A 22,477-nucleotide genomic window follows, 5' to 3' on the forward strand; every position below is an offset into this window, starting at 1 on the left:
CAGCTCTCAGTGCAGGTGTCACAAGGATGGAACTGTGGGAAGAAACATTTTGTCGGAAACTATCAGCTAAGTTTACAGAGGACATGTCTTGCAGTGATGGAGCTGATTGCATATTTATTTTCACTTATGTCATAAGTCGGGTATTAGCATAACACTGAGTAAGTCAGTTTCAAACAAAAGCATTTCACTCAACAGTAGAGAGAGTATTTGAAGAGCCTTTTTAAAATCAGTGCTTGTTGCTTTTCAAAGAGTCAAATGCATTTACCAATGAAAAGGCTGTTCGAACCTTTCAAAATGTGTATGTGATTCAAACTATGTAAAAACATGAGAATATCACCAAATTTAAACACTTTACCAGACACTTCTTTTATAATCTATAGGTCTTTATTTATTTTTGCAGATAACATATATTGCAATCATGCTTTTTCATATAACACCATCTAAAGACATTTATTATATTTTTTTTACATATAATATTTTACATTAGGCCCATGAAACAGCTAGAAATATACAAAACAATAATCTCTGACTAGACATCTCTATTACTTTATTAATATTACATTATTATTATTATTGTAATCATCATCTTTATTATTACTCTATTCTGTTATTGTAATTATAATTTTTACAGTTGAGAGAGATATGTGCTTTAGTTTCTGAGATAATATTATTGCAGAAAACAGCAAATAATATCACATTTTTTGTTCAACATTTAGACAGAAGAAAAGAAAAAACTCAGGTTGTACGGACATTCACAGATACATGTATTACACAGTCCAGTTTACAACATCATTCAAAAGAGAAAACTGCAGTATTGTAACTTTATACAAAATTCACGGAACCCTTTGTCATTGCACATTTTTAATTCACATGTCTTTGAGAAAAGAAAAGATAAACAAAAGGAAACAGACGGGACTGATTCAACCTGATTCCTTTCACATTGAGCTGACAGAAGCACATTTTCTCCATCCTTCTCCTTAGTGATACAGTGATGTTTGCCGTACGTCACAGAGTCAGCTTCCACATATCAGCTTATATATTGCCAAGCAAACTTGATATGTAACAGTAGGTTTTCCATAATCCTAAAAGGAGTAGATTTAGTGGTGTTGGCCTCTACAGCATCTGGCTTTGTCCTTGTGTTTGTAACAGTGCTTTTGCCAGCTTTGTTCTTTTACTAAGCAGAACTTTCTCCCTCATAGTCTGTTATAGGAAATCTGTACTCGCCACAGGACAGAAACACACAATGGCTTCTACTAAGATAAGTCAGTGAAGGCTATCACAGCTCATTTACACTGAAAGAAATGATGCTCGCTGAAGAGTACACAGAAAAGAGGCACCCATTTGGATCAGCTTTTGGGTGTGCCCAAGTGATTATACATATCAGTTCTCAAGATCGCTTCATGTGCTCTCATTTGTTACTGTTTTAATGTAGCATTTTTGGATCAATTGGAGAATCTGGCGGGAATTGAATATTCTGCATGTCTTTGAATACAGCATTATATTTTTCAGTGTATAACGGTAGTATCTGAGAGAATTTGGTCACGTCCACCTTTGTTCCTGAGAAATGGGTTACTAAATAGATAAACAAGTAAACGGTTCCAGTCAGACAGTGGTAGCTATCAAATAAATCCATCACACAGTCTCCATTACAGCTGCCATTGCAGCTTATTCATTGTCACAGTTCAACATATAGATATAGATAAAATTAGTTCTGAACTGGTTGTCATATTTGAGAAGGATATTTGGATTCATCAGACAGTCTGAGGGAGAAATATAGTTCCCACAGTGCAAATGTGGAATTTCTGTGTTGGCTACACCTTTATTGTTAAAGATGGTAGTGTACACATCCAAAAATTGTGCTTTTAGGTGATTGTGCATTCGTATTGTACCCTGCTGAGACAAAATGGATGCATGATTTAATCCACATATAGTCGACAGGGTGAAGTGTCTGCACAATTCTTTCAACTCGAGTATAATTTTGGTCCTTCTCACTCTCACATATAGAAAACGACCTAAAAATAATTCTACAAAAAAGATTCAGACAACATATAAAGTTATTGTTCTTTAGAAAACAAAGAAACAATTATAACAGTCTCTAGCTATGTTTTCTTTGTAAGTTACTTTGCTGTTGCCACAAGTTGAAATTGAGCCAAAAGTAAGTTGGACGCTCCGAAATTCCAAACTGTGCTTGTGCTTTTCAAAGGAGCCCCAGACATGGGTGGTAAACATTTTAGGAGAACTGCAGGATTCTGCAAAGGAGGGGAAGGGGGATGTGGTGCTCTTGCTAAATTATATTTTACACATACAAGCAGATTTTGCCTTACCTGTTGCACATTCCCATATTCTCTTTGCCTTAAATTGGTCTTCTAATTTTCAATTTACAAACTTTCAAATTGAGTTTTCACTTACTACACTGCATTCATTTTAATTTATTTATTTCATTTACAAGCAAAATGCAATTAACCAATAATTTTCTTTGTACAGTAGTTGTAGCTTAGTAGATTAATTAATATCCTCAAAGTAGCACAATACTATTGAATCAATGCGGGCCTCCAAATTTAAATTATATATTCAATATACAGTAATTTCCTAAGTCACATTTTCTTCTCTAAAAAGACTAACTTTTTTGCATAATGAAATTCATAATATCACAACAATTTTGCTGGGTATTTTTTATATCTCTGTATTATACAAATAAACAAACAGAAAATAATCCCTAAAAATAAGCATGTAATCAGGTTGGTCTCACGTGTCCCCAGGAGGTAGGTGAATAAAAGCAGACATAGAAGTCTGGTGGTCGTTCCCAACCTTGATTACGTTTCTTCTGTGTAGAGAGCCAGTCCGTCTGTTGAGACAGAGAGATGGGCAGAAGTTTCTAGATGTAGGCTTCCTCATTGGCGGGGTTCTGACTCTGGTTTTCTGTCTGCTGATCAGGGCCATTTTCCTGAGCCCTCACCAGTTTTACAGGCTTGATCATCATCCGCAGACGCTGAAAGGAAGAAAAAAAACACACACGCACATTGACACAACAGCTGAAAAAAGTACTGAAGAGACTGATGAGACGATGTTATATACCATTAGGCCCAAATAGCAGCAAAGTGTGTTACCCCTAAGCTGTAAAACACAGCTACACAGCTGTGAACTTGATGAATCACGGCCTCAGGCTTTGTGCGTAAACACTTTATAAGATGCTCTCAAAAAATACATGTATTCATTTTTCTTCATGTGTTCTATGGCTACATAAATCACAAACAATATGCATGACACGAGGAAATATTATAAGGTTTGAATTTTACCGACCAACACCAAATCAAACTAACCTAAACTTGGTAAACCTTCCAAACGTTTAGAGCTTATGGGTGGTGTTGGACCCAGCCTCTGCAGCACAGAAAGCATTTCTATGGAGTGTTTGTGAAACTAAGCGTCCGCCTGGGTGCAGAGCACTAATCAGCTAGATGATTGCTACAATTAGACAATCAGCCATCAGCTGGTACTGCAGGATCTGACACCTGCACATCGCCTCTGGCAGCCTCCGTCGCACTGCATGCAATTATGGCCCATTTACCCCTTCAGTGGTGTCTATAAAGCTATCTGTCAGTTGGAAGGTTTCGATGCAAGCGGACTATGAATTACTGCAAATCAAAAGCTCTTAATGTAAATGACATGCGGGAAAAGGTATTATCTGCCATTGATGTGAATCACCAGATCAATAAAATGCGGTGTAGCATTCTGCTGCATATAAATGATGTCATTTGTTGAGAGCTCAGTGGTTGGTATAGCAAAATGGCATCAGGAATTGTTAAACAGAACTAATTAGAAACTCTATTTTACTAATCCTTTTATCACTGTTCTGCTCTTCATGGCAATTTATCACAACTCTACCCAACATGCCTCTGTGTTTGGTGATTATAAAAGCACTGGAGCACAGTACAGTTATAATGCACAGAGCTAAGTCACTAAGCTGAGCATTTTAACATCCAGAGTGAAGTGTCTCTTCTCTGCTAAACCACATTTCAGGTACTACTTTCATTACCAGCTATTATGTAAATGTTGTAAAGTGAAAGTGATATAAATCCTGGATCAGTATATTCTAGAGCACATACTGTACTTGATCCAAATTATGAGTCAAGATCAAGAGAGTGACCCCACATGTTCAATCAAGCATCCTTCCATGTTTGAAACTGATCCCCCTGTGCGTTATCTCCTCAGGGCTTGTATGTCACATTTACATTACATTATCCTCCAAAACATCAGCCCCCTTTAAAAAAAAACGTCTCTATTCTAGCACTGGTTTATCATACAGCATGTACTAATATATTTCAGCCAAAATCTTGCACCAAGTAATCCACTTGAAACTCTTAACACTGAGCCTGACTCGCTGTCGACAGCAGATTAAAATTCAAAACAGCTCATAGATGTGTGAAATGCTCTGAGGGGGGGCTACACTGGTGCATATGTTTTGGGGAATATGTAGCCACTGTATTTACATTACACTACAGCTGGTGTAAGCGCTTGGTATTAATATACCAGTAAACACATTTGTGGAAGTATTAATGTATCTTTTGTAAGCGTATATATATAAAAATGATTAGATGTCATCTGCATATAAAAAGGTTTTTATTTTTCATCAGCATTTTGTAACACTAACTGCTTTCTGTAATGGGTGACTGTGCAGTGTAGTGCAAATGTTAAACTTCTCTCAAGCAAACGGAGAGGAGTACAGGTCAGATAGTAATATTTAAGGGAACTGCATTGTTGAGTAGCCTGAATCTGCATTCGTCTTACCTCTTTGTATGTGCCTTTGAGTGTGAGGAACATGTAGCCCATGTACCCAGGGATGAGAGTCATAGAGGAGAGGGCCATGCACCAGCCGACCCCCTGGCCCCAGGCTGGGAACACATAGTCACCCAAGGTCAGGGGGACCATCTGCACTGCACTGAACAGGAAGACTCCCTGGACAAGAGAAAATACATCTCAGCACTTTCATCATCATGCTTACGGGTAGTAAGACTGCAGAACTGCACAACTTTTGAAAACAGGATGACAATTTCTTAAATTCTTGGCTCTATACAAGAAGACATGCTAAGCAAAAATGTACAGGCAAAGCTCTGGGTCACTGTTAATCTATGGCCACATCATATGAAGCATTATATGAAGGTTTGGGGATATAGGTATCCTGTCTAAGTATGGGGCACTTTTAGTAACTAAAGCCAGACATAAAGGGAAAGTGATTCAGTAAATAAGTAAGTATTTTGACCCTTTTTTTGTCAATAACCATCAAGCTTAAATTAAAACACATTTATTCTAATGCAAAGATATGACACATCTACAACAGATCCACCAGAGCAGCTACTAAAGGTAATTGTTTGATTTTGCAAAATATCTTTCCCTCAGACAGCTGTTTTCTGGAGTAACATCCCGGAGCTCACTACGCAAAACCTATTGCAAACTTCAACTCATTTGAGAGAGCTACTAAATCCTGCTTAATTTAGCAACAAATTCAACGTATTTCTAATATTCTATATCTATGTCAGTGCTAAATGTATATTTTATTGTTTCTTGTTGTACCAAGTTTTCTTTTTCATTTTCCAGTTTAACTTCATTTTTTTTATCTTTAAATTTCCCAGAAGCCCCTCTGGGACGAGTGTTGCAAATTAGCATTTGCTATTGACACTTTGATACATGTAAAGGATGGCATTTTTTCAGTTTGTATCTATCCCTGATAAATAAACAATGAATAAATAACAAAGTTTATATTGTATGTGACATGTCACCCTCATATAACACTTACAGCCACAATGAGCGGGGTAAAAACGACCCAACAGGCCTTCCACCAGAAACAGGGCTTGTAGCCAATCATCTCCTCGATGTTGTCATAGAATTTGTTTACACCTGAAAGGAAAGAAAATGCATGATGATAAGAGTTTAGTTTTTCAGGGTTGATTGCAATACAGTCAGTCAGATATATAGCTTTCCAAATCATAGGTGCTAGATTTTGAGATTTTAAAGTCCAAAATATTACTCAGGAAAAAACGGATATCATATGTGTTGTGTTTACATGAAAAAAAAAATCCTTTTGGACTGGTACATAAATGGTGGCTCACCATAAAACCAGGAAATGGAGACACACTCAAAGAAGACCAAGAAGAGCAGACACATTCCACTGGCTGAATAGTAGTCAAATAGCTTGAACACATACAGTCCACCCTACAGAAGCAGAGAAGCATAGAAAAGAAGAAAAGATTGAGGAAAGTTAAGAGAATACACTGAAGAAGCAATTATAGTACTGGACATGCCGGACAGTACTAAACTGGTCAAGTGGAATAACATCAAGGGCGAGAGCACCAGTGGCTCTGGCTGGTGAGAGTCAGTGCCGTCTCATTGCTGAGGACAGAAACTGACTTTCTTTGAGAAACTGGAAAAAGTACAGCACAGACAGGACCGGTGCAGATCAAACATCCCCTTGAAACATTTTATGTCTATGTCTAATGTTAACAGGTCATAATGGAGACCAGCTCAGAGGGACCTGCTACTACTCATCAAGTTTGACCCTGTGAAGATCTGCTTTAGCCTGCCTGAAGCAGAGATTTGGGTAGCTGCCTCATTCTAGCAGGACTGTGTGTGTGGCTTGATGTAAATCAAGTTTGGCAGAAGTAGAGGGACAAAGTAGGGTCTTCAAATGTCATTGACCAACACGACCTTGGCCTGGAGAGATTCTGTCATTTTTAGCTCCCAAGAAAGTGAACACAGAAGCACCCTTGCCAACTTTTTGCTGACTTCTGACTCAGTGACTTTGACTTTTCTTAAAGTGTTTTATACTTCATTCATTCTTGTTTGATGTTATGTATGTGTTCTGAAAATTAAAATTAAGAATTCCTTTAAAACTGAAGATATATTTTACATCAAGAAAACCTTAAAATAAATTTCTAATGACTATGTTAAGGGACCAATGTTTTCTTCAGGGACTCTGCAATCTTTTCTAAGTACATATTAGGTTCAAACCTCTAAAAGATTTATCCTATGGGGGCATGACATAGAGTGGTCTAGATCTCCTATGTTTGTAAAAGCATCTTGAGATAACGTTTATTGTGATTTGGCGTTATACAAATAAAGATTGATTGAGATTGATTGATTGATGAATGAGTTCATGACAAGGCTGTAGGGAGGTGACAGGCTAAAGCACACATGTTTGGGTTCATACACTGGGTAGCATGACTGTGTTTATTAAAGTGCTTCATAGCAACATATACCTCTGACTTTGTTTTATATTTGTTAGTGAGAACGGATTTGATTCTTGACAGTGACGCAAGCCAAAAGGTGAGGAGGTCATCGTAAGCATTGGGATTCATCCTGTGGGAAACATGAATATACAGGGCAAGTTTTATGGAAACAGCCATTTGATGTACCATTTACATTAAAGTACATTGGATTGTGACCTGGTAGTAGGGCAAGAAAATACCCAAGGGGAAACCATCAGAGGAATCACTGTAAAGGTGCCGACTATCAAGTCAGGTCTGTACATGTGCAACCTTTTGCCCTCTTGGACCGAAGTATTGGACAGACAAGGAGATGAACAGTCAATTCAAATTGCCATGTCATAATCTTTAGTGAAATGGAAATATGGTTGAGGTTTTTTTTATGTTCTTTCGTGTTTGTTGACTGAAAACTGATGCTAAATGACCTGAACCACTTTGGCCAGGAGCTACAGTCTCACGGGAGAACTCTGAGAGAGTATGGCTCCTTGACCTTTTCACCTAAATATTCCCTGGATTTAACGTCAGGGCCGCTTGGCTTGCTGAGTTAACAACCTAGCTTTAGTTAACAGTGTTTCAGGTTACTAGGTCACCTGCTGAGGTCACACCACCTTCAACTGGGAAGCTTGCACGTTTTTGGAAAATGTTTAATCATCCTGTCAGAATGCCAGAGACAGAAATGTAGAGTCTAAAAAAAGAAGCAAATTGATCCATGCAAGGTCGTATTTGACATATTTACTCAGTTAAACAAAGGTGAACTTGCTAGACTCTTGCAGGGTTTCTTCTTGATCTTACCAATATCACTGAAGTGGTGCAGACTAAATACCAGCATAAATATTTCAACCTTATAATCAAGTAGGAGGCTGTTGTGAGAGCATGTGAACTTACTGCCTAGTAATACTGCTAAAAGCTGTAATTTGCCCGATGATGAAAAAGTGTTTTACCTGTGTGATGTTGGACAGTCCAATGATGTAAGAAATAAGGCAGACAATTGCAATGAAGATCTCTCTGCGCTTTCGGAGAGCATGAGGAAATTCATCAACCAGTGCAGTAATGAAGCCTTCCACTGTGCAGAACTGCAGGAATGTAGAAGAATTTCATTTTCATTTTTCATTTTGAACTTATGTGTCAAAATATTTTTAACAGAAGCTCGGGCATGTGTGTTTTTTCAAAAGAACAAGATTGAAAAACCCAAATTCAGACCATTTATCAGCTTATTTTTACCTGGCTGTCGATACCCAGCATCAGCAGCATGGAGAAAAAGAGTATGGCCCAGAGAGGAGAGATGGGAAGCTGAGTGACGGCCTCAGGATACGCCAAAAATGCCAGGCCAGGTCCTGAAAAAAGACAAATGTTACAGAGATAGTGTAACAGTTTTACAGGGTGAAAAAAGAAGATCTGAAATCCAAAGTGTCCTTCATGACAGGATAATGTGAGCACTGAATGTCAAACTCCAGTTCTTACTGAGGACACACAATTTAGCAAAATCTCTAAACAATTTTTCTTTCCAATAAACCCGAAAATCACAGCTGACATATAGTGACAAGCTTAAAGCTTTCCTCTCTGCCGGGAAGAAAAACATTAAGAAATTTCAAAGGCTTACTTTTGCACAGTTGCGAGTATCTTTTGCTTGTGCCTATTGTCACTATCCAGTTTCAACATTGATTGCAATTACCTGAGGCTGCCACATCAGCGATGGGTCTCTTTGTTACATTGGCCATGAATCCCACGATGGAGAAGATGACAAAGCCAGCGAACATGCTGGTGAAGGAGTTGATGCAGCAGACAATGACAGAATCTCTGAAGGGGGGAGACAAAGCACAAGGCAGCCATTGTCACGCCTGTATCAATTCCTTATCAACCCGTCACACATTGTGGAGAGGCATTTGGGGGAGGGGTGACAGTGGAGAGCCATTTTGCATCCTGCAGTCGCACAGCCGCTGAGAACATTTATATTGAACAGTTCTTTTAAAATGGCAGAGAGCTCCAGCTGTTCCAAAACAGTTTAACCATAGTGGTTGTGCTGCAGACCGCAGCTTTTCAACAACGTGACCATGGCTTACGCAAACCAAACGTCTTTGCCAATGAGTGTAAAACAGGGGAGAGCCAAAATAATAACACGAGTGATAGAACTAGAGGCTCAAATAGTCCCAAAATAGAAGGTGCCGCAGACACTATGTTGCCAGGAAACCAAAAATAATCCCAATGACAGACAAATACATCTGCACAGTCTTCTTTAAAAGATGAATTTTTATGTGACCAGTGCTAGCCAGTAAAAATGTAATCTGAAGTGATATTCAATGCATGTGATATTTCTGTGAAATCCAACATATCATATTAGCATACCTGTATACGTTGTTATTGAAAGGATTGTAGCTGCCAAGAGCGATCAGAGAGCCTAATCCCAGCCCGTAGGAAAAGAAGATCTGAGTAGCAGCATCCAGCCATACCTGACGCGCAAAGTCGAGACAAAAGAGGATAAATAGCCAGTTTGATGCCTCATGGAGATATTTGCACAAACGCATCCTGTCTCTTGTAAATCCTTGATGATAATGACAGGAACATGTAACAACACTTCCTCTAGGAAACTGTAACACCTGAGTAAAGTTTCATTATACTTGGGTCTTTATCTGATGCACTCTGATCCCTCTGCATCCCATCTTCACTGACTTCACCCAATAAGATTCTGTCTTGAGGTGTCTCTCCTCACCTTGTTTGGCTTCAATTCACTCATATTTCATTTTTAATGATATAGATAAGTATTATAGTCACAATCACTGCAGAAAATAAAACAGAAGCATTAAAAATCAGTGCTAACAAATGTGATTTCATTTTGTGGATGCTGATGCATCAGTCGAAACAGATATCTGAGGCCTTTAGTTTACATTGTTTACTAGCCTGCATCATCATAATAAATACATATGCACTCAGTCCTGACTAAGATGCAGGTAGAGGAGGGACTTCTATAAAGGCATTTCCAAAAAAAAAGGCATCAACACCGGCTTATCCTCTGCAGCCACCTTCATTTTGGTGGTCAGAAAGTGTTCTAAATATTCCTGTGAAAACATCAACGGTCTGTGTTGTTTGAGTGACAGGAGCATACCTCAGACTCCTTCAGCTTTTCAAAGTCTGGTGTGATGTAGAAGAGAATCCCATCAATTGCCCCGGGTAGACTGACTCCACGGCAAAACAGAATGAACAGCATGAAGTAGGGGTATGTGGCTGAGAAGTACACCACCTATGGGATGCAAAAACATTGTTAGAGTCACATAAAACTGTCTAACTATGCTGGAACTTATTTCTTCTAATCACCAATGCGTTATTGAACTTTATCTGTCAGCAAGGCGACAGACCTATAGGAGAATGAAAATCATCAAGCTACTCAAGTCATCATGAACAGTGTTACAATAATGTGACTCCATCCACTCAGCACAAAACAGCACAGTGACCCAGTCAGCCATTCCCCAGAGGCAACACGACCCCAGTGTGGTTGGGTTCAACACACTATCAGTGCACTACTTCCCTCCTTATCTGGACTAATTCTGCACTGTTGTATCAAAGTCTGCACAGCTCAGATATGTCATGATCAGATCTCCAGAGCTGGAATGGAGCAAGCAGAAATACTATCATTGACCCTGCTTCTGTGAGTGAAAGAATCAAGGGTGAATCTACAACAGAAGAGCTAAATAAACATCAACTTAAAGTGAAAACACAGATCAGAAATATTTTCGTTGTGTCTTTTGTTGCTCTGTGAGCAGTGAAATACTTCAAAGCTGCCAAGTTTAGGCCTTTTGTCACTTTTGATTTAAGAGAAGTTTGTCAACAATATCTATTTACTTTTTCATGACATGCTACAAGAGGATTGCTAGAAATGTACATCAAATTACAGTTTACTTTAATTTAAAAAGTGTCATCAAAGTATCAATGATTTCCAAATGTGCCATGACACTATATGTCCTAAAATTAGCCTGTTCTTTGCTAATATAACAGAAAAACAATGTATTGGATAGATAAAGGGTTGAAGTAAGTTATGTAACCACGAATCCCTTCCTCTAGTGGCATAACTCCTCATGCCACTATACCAATTCTATGACCTTGAACATTAAGTTAATGTATTTTTTTCATGATGGATTATGTTTTAACCATGTGCTTTGTCGTGTTATTTTCCTTTTCAAGTACTTACTTTGCCAGTCCAGCTGACCCCTTTCCAGATACAGAAATAGACGAGCACCCATGCTATGGCGAGAGTAATAGCCAGTGGGACCCTGATCTCCCCAGGCTTCTCCAGGCCATCGGTCATCTGGTGCATGTTACGTCTGCAGGGGAGTAAAATGGTCTTACTATAACAAACAAATGTATTCTCATACATGCAGCATGCATGGATGCACAAACAAATAGGTTTACAGATGTCTGGATATTCACAAAGACCCTGATCCTTGGCTTTCTTTTTCTCCTTGCCTGAGCTTTTTTAGGCATCACATGTCTACATGCATTTTCAACAGTTATTTTTCCCTTATAAGCATTATTTGTGGTCCTTTGTTTGAAAAGTTGCATATTTTTCTTTTTCTAGCCCTTTTTTGAGGTAAATGGAACTTAATTACTGTGATGAACCATTTGTTCCTCTAAATGACCATATCAGACTCCAACTCTCATCATTTTCCTATTCACAGTGGGAGCCATGACCTTTTGATGTAGGTTAAATCTGTTCCTAGCATAGCACAATCCTTTTGATCTAAATACACTCCCATGTTCTGCTTACTCCCAGAACTCCACCACAGCACTGGTGAGATTCCTGGTGTCGCTGATGCTGTAGTTGGTATAGCAGCGATCTGTGTTCCAGGGATTGCCACAACTCTGCCATGGCAGATCCTGAAATTCAAGAGGAAAAAAAGAGAGAAAAATCACACAGACAGCTCTTTTTACTTGGACCACTCTCCCACCGCTGGGTCCCATTCTCTGTGGCTGTCGAGCAGCCAAGACCATGATACTCATTGAGATTTCATGCTTTTCTCAGAGGTTTGAATGCCTCATCGCCAAATGCATTTATCAATACCTTGTGTAAGACGCTAATTATGTGGGAAAGGAAGTAATAAATGTCATACCCTATTAAAGGCTGTGCACTCTTATATAAGAGGTGCTGGCAAGCTGAGGCAGACACATAACTAAAAGGGTTACTATGTTAAAAAATACAACCTGACAAAACAAACAAACAAAAAACAAACACAAAGCAAATCTGTGCTAGTTTTAAACTGTGCTAACTCTAGATTTTCATCACCAACATTTTCAGAAACTAATAAAATCTTAATATTTCTATGTACTATTCGGGAATACTATGAATATATATGTATATAAGATATAGATGTATCAAATACTCACAGTAGTGAAGGAGTTGTACAGATAGTAAATAGCCCAAGAAATGATTACAATGTAATAGATATTTAGCCAGAAGGACAGAACAGCAGCAGCCAGACCCACACCTGAAAATGAGAATGATAATAAAATATGTAAGAGATGTTTAAAGGTGTTGGTGTTATACTGGAGTACAAACCTTTGAACTCTGTTACGTAATTACAATGAGCCCTCATTAAAGACTTTGGCTACGTCTGTTAATCAACCTGGTCTCCGTGAAGGCTTATAGGGCTTTTAGGAGAACTTAAAGTGTCTTTTACCTTTGAACATGGGGGCCAGCTTCCACACTCCAAGCCCTCCAATTGACGTGTACTGACCAAGAGCCGTCTCCAGTAAGAACAAGGGCATGCCAGCAAATATGAGGGTCAAAAAGTAAGGAATCAAGAAGGCCCCTGAATGAAAGGAGGGAGGTAAAGGCGTGTAAGTGAAGGTAAATAAAAAACAACTGACATAAATCATAATCCAAAAAAGATATTTGATGAATAAGGGAGTATTTGGTTTCATACTGCGCCCCAAACCACCGCGCAGGCTTTCGCTTGTGCGCAATTACGCACAGCTTATGAGAGAGGGAAATACACTCTTATTTTAATTAAAAACCACCGGGAGCAAACTGGCAGATCCGATGTTTGGATTCCTTTGATGTATGGATAAATGGAAAAATTGCCAAGAATTCCTGATTACCTCCTCCATTTTTTCCACATAAATAAGGAAATCTCCAGACATTTCCGAGTCCGATTGCGTATCCGACACAAGAGAGAAGAAAGTCAAATTTTCCACCCCACGTTTCTCTCTCGGGCAAATCTGTTTTCGTCTTCTGCACTTTCACCACCAAGGTTTTGGGTTTGTCGTTTGGCGTGGTGCTGCTGGCCGCGTCGTTCACCATCTCCGTTAGGACGTGTCCGTCCGTAGCTTTGGTCCCGTTGGTGGCCATGGTGACTGCGCGTGTTGGATAGTCCTGACCAGTGGAGAGGAGGGAATTTCAGCACCGGTCCAGGCAAAGAGCAGCTTCTCCGTTGTCCAGCTCGCAAATAATAAGAGCCGAGAAGAGGCGAATATTTCGGAGTAATGAGAGCGTGAAGAGCAGAAGCAGGGGCGGATAGCAGAGGTCCTGCGACCCTGAAAACAGAAAGATGATGGAAGTTTTAAAAAGTTTTCAGAGAAAAGTGAGGAGAATTAAATAAGATATGTAAATAGGCTACTTGTTTCGAATGCAAATACTTGTTAGATTTTTTTCTGGAGTACAATGGCAGGTCTAAATGTGCTTAACACATGCCTAATTGTGTCTTACCAGTTCGGTTCATCAACTTTATACTGATAAAAAATCTTGAGTTCAGCTAGAGGTGAAATTAATTCACCATTAAACAAATAATTACTTATTTTTTCAGGATTGAACACGTGACCAATTTAGCAATATTGCCCGTATTAAAAAGTTGCATCCAACTGATTAAATATTATTTTAACACGATATTGTATGTATCAAATCTGCATGATATTTCTTCAAGGATGTCGAGAGAAAAAGGGTGCCCCTCGATCCGTGAACACCACAGGATGAAATAAAGACTTCTCGTGCAATAAGACTCACTTTTAATGGCCCGGAGTGAACGCACGTTAACAGAAATTTAGAGCCTGCTTTTGTCTGTGATTCATTACGCTCTACATTCAATGGCCCACTTCCTTCTGCTACGGCACAAGAGAGGAGCAATTAAACACATTTAGGAGTCAGACGCGGCGATAAAGCCTACTGAATCACCTGGAGAGGCCAATAAATCACCGGAGCCTCTGAGTAGACATTTTCATAGCATATATGCAGAACAAATTGAAGATCGGCTCTGTCTGAATAATTCATATAAATACAAACGATAAGGGGACAACTTATTTTTGTTTGATTAATGTAATTCCCCCATTCAATACTGTTTCTTTTTTTTATTTTAAAATAAAAAAAATGAGCACGATGACGAATAAAACATTGAGCGCGCTCTCTTCTCATCACCCCGCGTGCGTAATTGTGAAGCGCATAAACGCAGCATAGCCTTAAATCGTGTTATATTTTATTTACAAGCCATTTCATATAATTTTTTTTACATTATTTTATCAATGTAAACATTTTCTTTACAGACACAAACCTGCAGGAAAATCGGGATTTGGAGATCATAGACGTGTTTTTTCTCCACTAAAATATAATTAGTTTGACATGTATAACATGTGCTTGCATCAAAAGCATCAGAAACGCCAACGACCCTCGTGAGACTAGTTTCTCGCGTCGCCATTAAGTGAAGAGCAGTCGCACATCCGCTCACTTTGCCAAATTCAGCGCATCTGCATGTGCCAAATTGCTCAATGGTCCTCGCTTGTAAGAAACATGCCAACAAACACAAGTCTATTCCTGATATAAGTGAAATCCAAACAGCATACTTACAATAAAATCCCTTCGTTTTCCAGATTGTTTTCCCAGAGGGAAAACCCGGATTTGGGGAGGAAAAAAAAGTTACTTCCTTGCACTTTGGGAATAAAACCAAGGTGAAAACTTTGCATCCAACGCCAGCGAGCGAATATATGATCCTTAGGGGGGAGGATGGTGGACAAGTGCGTCTTTGAGAGCGAGGTGCTGTCCTGAAAGGAGTGGTGCTGAAAGAGAGGAGGGGAGAGAAGACGGGGAAAGGAGCTGCCGCCGTCTGAGTTGAAGCGAGCAGGGACGTAACATGGAGCGCAGGATCCTCACTCTCATCTACATAGCGTCAATGTCACCTCAAAGTCGACCCTCCCCAACTCCAACATTTCCACCACTGAGATGGCAGTGGGTTTGAGAGAGGAGCATCCTCTTGTCTCAAGGTTTTATATCCTTACTCCTGGAGCTTTTTTTCAAATCAGCAACTTCTCTCTCTCTCTCTCTCTCTCTCTCTCTCTCTCTCTCTCTCTCTCTCTCTCTCTCTCTCTCTCTCTGTCCCTCTCTCTTCCTTTGTGACTCACTCAAGGGCCATTTGATGTATTTACAGACTTCTTAAGGGTTAATAACATTTGATAGCATCCTCTATTTGTCTTTGCTATTATCTCAAAAGATGAAAATATTCTACTCAGCTGCCTTAAATAACCCTTTTGCACACTTAGGTGATAATAATTCACTGTTTTATTTCTAAACTTCCTTCCATCCAATATTTTGGCAAGTAACATGAAAGAGTTTGTGTAAGAGGGCCACGCTGTGAGTAAAAATAAGTAGTGTAATGTAGCAGCAAATGCAGCAACTCCAAAGAAGATGCCAATAGCTGCTTTAGCTCCTGGCAGAACATGATAAGAGGGTCGCAGCCAATAAAGGGAGTCAGGGTGTGTGAGATAAATTGAAAACTGTGCTTATAATCTTCTTAGACCGCTCTCTTCCAAAATGAAATACCCTTGTGGAACATCCCAAATGAGCAGTCCTAATGCAGACTTTAACTCCCACATCGAGATAAATTATTAGGGTCTCACTGGGAGATTAGGCTCTTGCAGGGTTTAACAGTTAAAGTCTGAGTTGTGAAAACGAGAAAGGATTAAAACAATGTTAATATTAAGAAAATCTACTTCTGCCCTTTGGGAATGACAGAGGTGTGAGTGATGAAAACTGTGATAGGGACACTGAATCCCAGGTTTGTCTATGACACGCTATCATGGTTTCTGATATTTATATGTGAAAGCAGCTTGATTGAAATGTCTGGCTGCATCAAAGTGATAGTATGTCAATGTTATGGACAAATGGAATATGGTATTCTGTCTATTAAAATATTTTTTCCGCCATTTCTCTATGCTGCTTTTCATTTCCTCGCAGTTTCCCCTCACATCATCCATATTTCTCTCATGGTTCACTTTCTTTGCTTCCTCCCTGTGCCTAAATCTTTCCCTCCCATCTTTGGTTCTTTTTGTGTCTGCCGCCATGCTATAGGCTGCAAAACGCTGATACAGTGCTGCTGAAAAGCCACACCACCGAGAGGGAAGGAAAGAATACCCAGATGGTGAACCAATGAGGGGTGAGCTAACCTTCTAACAACAAAATTTAGCATTTCTAATCCCAACTGGCTGATTGGCCTGCAGGCTGTGGCGCCTCAGATGTGCAAAAAGCCTCCTGTTGGCCTGCAGCTTTCACACACACGGAGGGAATTCAAAATGCCACAGTGATGATCGCTGGTGGTGCTGTGCTTGTGGCCCCGGCCCCACCTGATGGTGAGTCTGTGTGCAGTGGAGCTTGTAATTACAGAAGGAGGTGGTGGTAACAGAGAGTGGAGTACAGGCAAACACAAGCAGACAGCTGGCCCCTGTCAGTTTTACTGCTCATACATAGGGGACAAAAGTGATGCTCTGAAACTGAAGAGCAGATTATTGCTCATGTGAGGAAGTGGAAAACGTTGATACAGATGATGATAACAGTGATTATGATTACAGATGTATTTTATGATACAGGCACAGTTACAGAGCCCTTTGGAAATATGCTCCCTCTCACTTTCAGTGTTTCTATGAGGCTTTGCAAATACATGATGAGACTACTTATGCACAATACAAGATTGACAGCCCACCACATGTGACTCTGGGAAAATTGACTGCAGCAGGATTTCAAAAGGAGCATATTGATACAGAAGAAAACTCTAAAGCCATGCTCACACCTCTTAAGCTGAGTAGCTTCTCAAATGGAATGCTAGCATGCTAACATGCCCACCACTGCAATGCTCACATGCCTTATGTTTAGCAGGAATCATTTTCCACATTTGTCTTTTGAGTTTGCCACTTAATGCATGATAATGTTTGCTGATTAGCAATAACAATTACATTATTAGGGAAATTATAGTTATGACCTGGTGATGGCACTGTGCGAAAAGTATAGCAGCCCACATAATTGTTTTTCAGACATTTTAATTAAAACCACAAATGAACCTCATGGTAGTGCAAGTGTAAAAGTCAGGGGATATCTAAAGTCATCAGGATTTATACATTACTGTATTTACTATTGGTGGCATGCAGACAAACAGACTCTGTTATATGCAAATCTGCAAGTACAACTGTTATATTTAAGCCTGGATTTACTTCCAAATATATAAGAATCATGCCAAAATATGGCAGCACTCAGCTTCAATGGCTTCTTCTCAGCTGTGCAAATAGTATGGGAGTTGGAATTAGTGCTGGATGTTTTTCCATACACGAAAAATACATATGTGAAAAAGTAGGAAACCATTTTGTAAAAATGTGTTTTGGGGCATTTTAGCATTTATTTTGATAGGAAAGCTTGAGACAGGAAATAAAGGGAGAGAAAGGGTCGGATTTTCACCAAACTTAAGTTTTTTTCACCCAAATGTATAAATATGATCCTGCTTTACTCTTATAAATCAGATTCAACTTTACATTTTCATTCACAACAAAGTCAGAACATTAGTGCTCTTCTGTTGGCCCTCTCAACAGATGTAACAGCAGCACCTGTACAAGGTCCTCTTTCCAATAACTTGTTTGTTTGCATTTTCTTCTCACTCATTCAGTCCTGCGATACTACAAAAGCCCATTCCATGTTACGTTTTTCGGTTGTCTTTTTTCTTAAATTTGGTCGATGTCTTTTTCACACACTTCCTTGTGTATTTAAACAGGACTCGCTAGTTTCGACATTGCTTTCAAACTTGCTTCTTCTCTGCTGCAGACTGGTCAGCCATTAACCACCAATGTAAAGTTTAATGCTCTCCAAATCAACCAAGGGTATTATCAATAATATCCCCCAATTATAAACGCCACAGTGTGAATAATGTTGCAGGCACCAACAGACACCTTAACAATATTGCATAGTCACTTATTCAAAAACAAAGCTGACAGACGCAACAGCATCAGTATAAAGTGCATGAATACCAGAACACAACTGCAACAACAGGCTCAATCCTTAAAAATTACACTTGAATATAAAGCCTGGCAAAGTGGCCTTATTACCACATGCATGCATGCATTTACGCTCTCATGCACACATACAGCAAATATCATTATAGTCCCAACAAGAACAATGTCCAACAATATCCGATAAATGAAAAATATTAATAATAGGAAATGTAATACCAAAGGAAATCACAGTCTACATGTCATCATGTTTATCGGATGTACAGGATGAGGGCCCATAAGAGATGATTCATGTCAGGGACTATGTTACTCAAGGATGTACCACAGTTAGTTATGGAGAAGTCCTGTCCGCTGTAAACAACCTTGCATAAGAACTTGTAGCCACTACACAATCCAAGGCTTGGGTAGTGGTCACTGGGAATGAACCTTGCTGGGCTGAGCCAAGCCTGAAAAACATAAACTCTATGGTAGAATACTGTTCATATTTATTGATAAATCAATGCATTATTAAATACAAATTAACAAATAGACAACACAGAAAACCCATCCTACTTGGCATAGGTAATAATTGCATTACATTAAAGTCTTATGGCATTATCTGCTGGAAGACCATGTTAGCTCTGAACCTGAGTGAAGTGCATGGATTGTCTGCTTTCCAAGTCAGTTTTAATGCTTGCCCATCAATGCAATGTGTTCATGTGATGTGTGCATCTCAAATACCTAGTTCGGGCTAACATTTTTTTAACAGTGCTGTATGTTGGCTTAGCACTTTAGAGCTTATGGAAATCAATGTGTATGTTTGAGCATATGAAAGAGAGATAAAGACCAGGAAGTAAACAGACAGAGTCACTGACAAACAAACAGACAGACACACAGAAAGAGCCCTGTAACTGTAGCTTTTCCATGTCTCTTAATCCTAAAAGCCTCTGTTCTTCTCGGGTGGTGGGGAGAGGGCGGGATTGTTGTCAGGACCAGTTATGTGTAACACTGCGGGCCCACAGAATGTGTCTGGCTCTTCATTGGTAAGTCAGTCAGGTAGGACGCTGCTGGGCCTCTCCAGAAGAGCCTCGGTGCACGGTTTCCGCTCACAGTGAAAGGATCGAGGCAAAGTGATGTGTCTGTTGCTGGGTGACTAACAAAAAGAACCCAGGGTGCATTTCTAAAAAAGGGGAGGGTGGAAGCGCAGTGGCAGAGTAAAACAAATACTGGCCTCCATCCCTGCCTGCCTCAGTCTTCTCACAGCCGGGCAGGAATGTAGAAGCCGATGAGGAGAGTATGGAGGGAAAGTTAAGCCAAAATTTCCCTTCCAAGCCAACTTATGCTGAGATGTAGTAACTTATATAGGAGCTGCATTATAACACAAAAGTGAAGGATGAAACAATCACTGTGGATATTATTTATTTCCCCAAAACCTGAACAACATATTTGGTCAAATGCCAGAGTGAAGGACTATAATTACAAATGGAGTTGCAGGATAAAATATCCCCCTAAGCTTGTAAATGTATTTTTGCCTAAATGAACTACCTTTACACTACAAGTGTTGAGCCAGAACAGAAACACGATGAGCCATATATATATGCTTTGTAATAGTTCTGTGACATTATTCTGACCCTGTCATGATCTATTACAATATAAGTGACACGTGTTGTAAAAGGTTACGGATGTGCAGATGAATATGAAGCATGTTATTGTAAGTGTACAAAAGATAAAAGGTCAATTGAAAAATAAATGCGTGTTTTGCATGATTGATGACAGAGCTGCCGTGTTAAATACACTGACATTATGAGTAATAATTTGAGTAATTGTTTTGTCTGGCCACACGGAGTAGTCCCTTGCCCTTTTGTAATTAGATTAGTAGCTACAGTATGTCTTCAACATGGAAAAATATAATTGCGGTGAGAAATTGTTTCCTTTTATCCACTAGTTGTGGAAGTATTTCTATGCTATACTAAAAAAAACTTTTTATCGGTTTATCACATTTCAAGCTAATCCATCCATTCCCAGCTAAAAAGTTAAATTGTCAAACAACAGTTTCACTTGATGCAAAGCCAAAGGATCACAGGATAGGCTTATCTTCTTTTGCAACACTTTGTCTATCCATACAGTAGCTCTTTGAATATTTCAATCAGTATAACAAGGGTGGAACAATAATTTAAAGGCTATTAAGACGAACCATAAAACACAACTGTGACATTAACACAAAATTAATGTACGTTTTGTTTGTTGACAATGTAATTTTACCAACAAACAAAGATCCTAAATCAGTCTTTGGTGTTTGAAAGCATGCAAAAAAATCTTGTTTTTATACATTTTGGCTGAAGTATAAGTTCACCTCATATTGTATTGTTCTCGCCTACAGAATGATAATATTTAAAATGTATTAGTGTTAAATAGCTCAGTCTAATCTTGGCACATTAGATGGATTGTTTCAGTCTGGCTGGTAGGGAGGTATTGTGTTGTAGCCTACATCAAAATGTTGTTTGGTTTGATAACATGTTTATTTTTTCATTGTCTTTATATGACTTATGCTCAATTTAGCATGAGAATCTGGTAGCCCCTTTGGCAAGGAAGGAGAAGAATGATTTTCCTGCCATGGTCAGCCACCATCCTATCAGTTGAATACTACATAAAGGTGCAACATGAGGACTCTTTAACCTGAATTCTGCTCTTTTGAGTATCCATGTTTATTATTCTTTAATCAGATAGTTACTTGCTTGTTTGATTGTAAGTGCAGACAAATTTGTGTGTCAGGGAAAAGTGCTATGAGTGCACATTTTGCTCAATTTGGTACGTTTAAAAAAAAAATGTACAGACATATGACTAAGCGTAAAGTACAATAAGAGGGCAAAAATATGCACTCATAAAGGTTAGAAGGACATAATTGTTACTTCATTTTTTATTTCTTAGAGCACTACCTGTTGTAAACAGCAGAGAGCAGTTTGCATTGAGCATATCACTGTGTAAAACACCTCTGAACGTTTATTTTAAATCTGCGTGAATGAACGCTTTGGCAATGCCAAATTTTACTGGTGTGTATTTTGAGAAAACTTTTTTTTTTTTTCACTTTCTCATTATCGCAATACATTCTTTGACATAAAAAGTGACATTTGATTCCACAAGCTGAACTGTACAAAACATAGAGTGTGACATTTAATGACTCTTACACCTCTCAAAATATTTGTCCCAGAAAATGTTACATCAGCATTTTGTGCTGTATTTTCTGTAAGCCTGACAAGCGGCTGTATTTTGTAGAGTTTTGACAACGCTGTAATAGTGATACACACCCATCATCCATAATGTTGTGACAAACTGCCTTATATTGTGTAGGCTCCCCTCTCGCCAGGTTGGGGCCAAAACAGCTCTGACCTGACGAGACAGTGAATCCACTAGAGCAGTGGTATCTTGCACCAAGATGTTAGCAACAGATCCTTTAAGTCTTGGAAGTTGCAAGGTTGGACCGCTATGGCTCAGACTTGGCTGTCCAGCTCATCACACAGATGCTTGATTAGAGTAAGATGTAGGGAATTTTGGAGGTTGAGTCAAAATCTTGAACTCATTGTGTTCCTCTAGACCACCCTCTTCCATTGCTCTGTGCTCAAGTTCTGACACTCATGCCTGTTGTAGGCACTTTAAGTTGCAGACAGGGGTCAGCATGGACAACCTGACCGGTCTGCAGAGAATCAACATTAACTTTTTCTGTAATTTGAGCTCCAGCGGGTCTTCAGTTGGATCATATCAAAAGAAGCCAGCCTTTGCTACCCATGTGCATCAGTTAGCTTTGGTCACCCATAACCCTGCTGCCGGTTCATTGGTTTTCCTTCTGTTGAACACTTTTGAGAAGTACGGACCACTGCAGACCAGGAACACCCCACAAGAGCTGGAGTTTTGGAGATACTTTGACTCAGTTTAGTCATCACACTCACATCCATACTCTCCCCCATTTTTCCTACGTCCAACACAACAAATTCAAGGACAAAATGTTC

At 39.3% G+C, this 22,477-nt stretch overlaps 1 protein-coding gene across 1 annotated transcript; it reads right to left on the reverse strand.

Annotated features, from left to right (window-relative positions):
• Nucleotides 1–369: 369 nt before the first annotated feature.
• slc6a1b (solute carrier family 6 member 1b) lies at nucleotides 370–15,470 on the reverse strand. Its single transcript, XM_034694140.1, has 15 exons — nucleotides 15,079–15,470; nucleotides 13,344–13,778; nucleotides 12,923–13,054; nucleotides 12,630–12,730; nucleotides 12,013–12,122; nucleotides 11,437–11,569; nucleotides 10,357–10,491; nucleotides 9,600–9,703; nucleotides 8,929–9,053; nucleotides 8,478–8,590; nucleotides 8,198–8,329; nucleotides 6,105–6,207; nucleotides 5,792–5,892; nucleotides 4,786–4,953; nucleotides 370–2,989 (listed from the first exon to the last, which is right to left on the reverse strand). Exons 2-15 carry the CDS (start codon nucleotides 13,591–13,593, stop codon nucleotides 2,876–2,878), a joined length of 1,821 nt encoding a protein of 606 aa, XP_034550031.1. The 5' UTR covers nucleotides 13,594–13,778; nucleotides 15,079–15,470; the 3' UTR covers nucleotides 370–2,875.
• Between the last annotated feature and the right edge of the window lie 7,007 nt (nucleotides 15,471–22,477).

The sequence above is a fragment of the Notolabrus celidotus genome, chromosome 1, assembly GCF_009762535.1.
Source record: "Notolabrus celidotus isolate fNotCel1 chromosome 1, fNotCel1.pri, whole genome shotgun sequence".
Taxonomy (NCBI): Eukaryota; Metazoa; Chordata; class Actinopteri; order Labriformes; family Labridae; genus Notolabrus; species Notolabrus celidotus.

Coding starts and splice junctions, on each gene's coding strand:
- slc6a1b (XM_034694140.1), bottom strand. CDS start 13,593: ATGGCCACCAACGGGACCAAAGCTACGGACGGACACGTCCTAACGGAG. Junction 13,055..13,343: donor ATGTGGAAAAAATGGAGGAG/GTAATCAGGAAT, acceptor CCTTTCATTCAG/GGGCCTTCTTGATTCCTTAC. Junction 6,208..8,197: donor GACTGTCCAACATCACACAG/GTAAAACACTTT, acceptor CTGCTTCTGTAG/GGTGGACTGTATGTGTTCAA.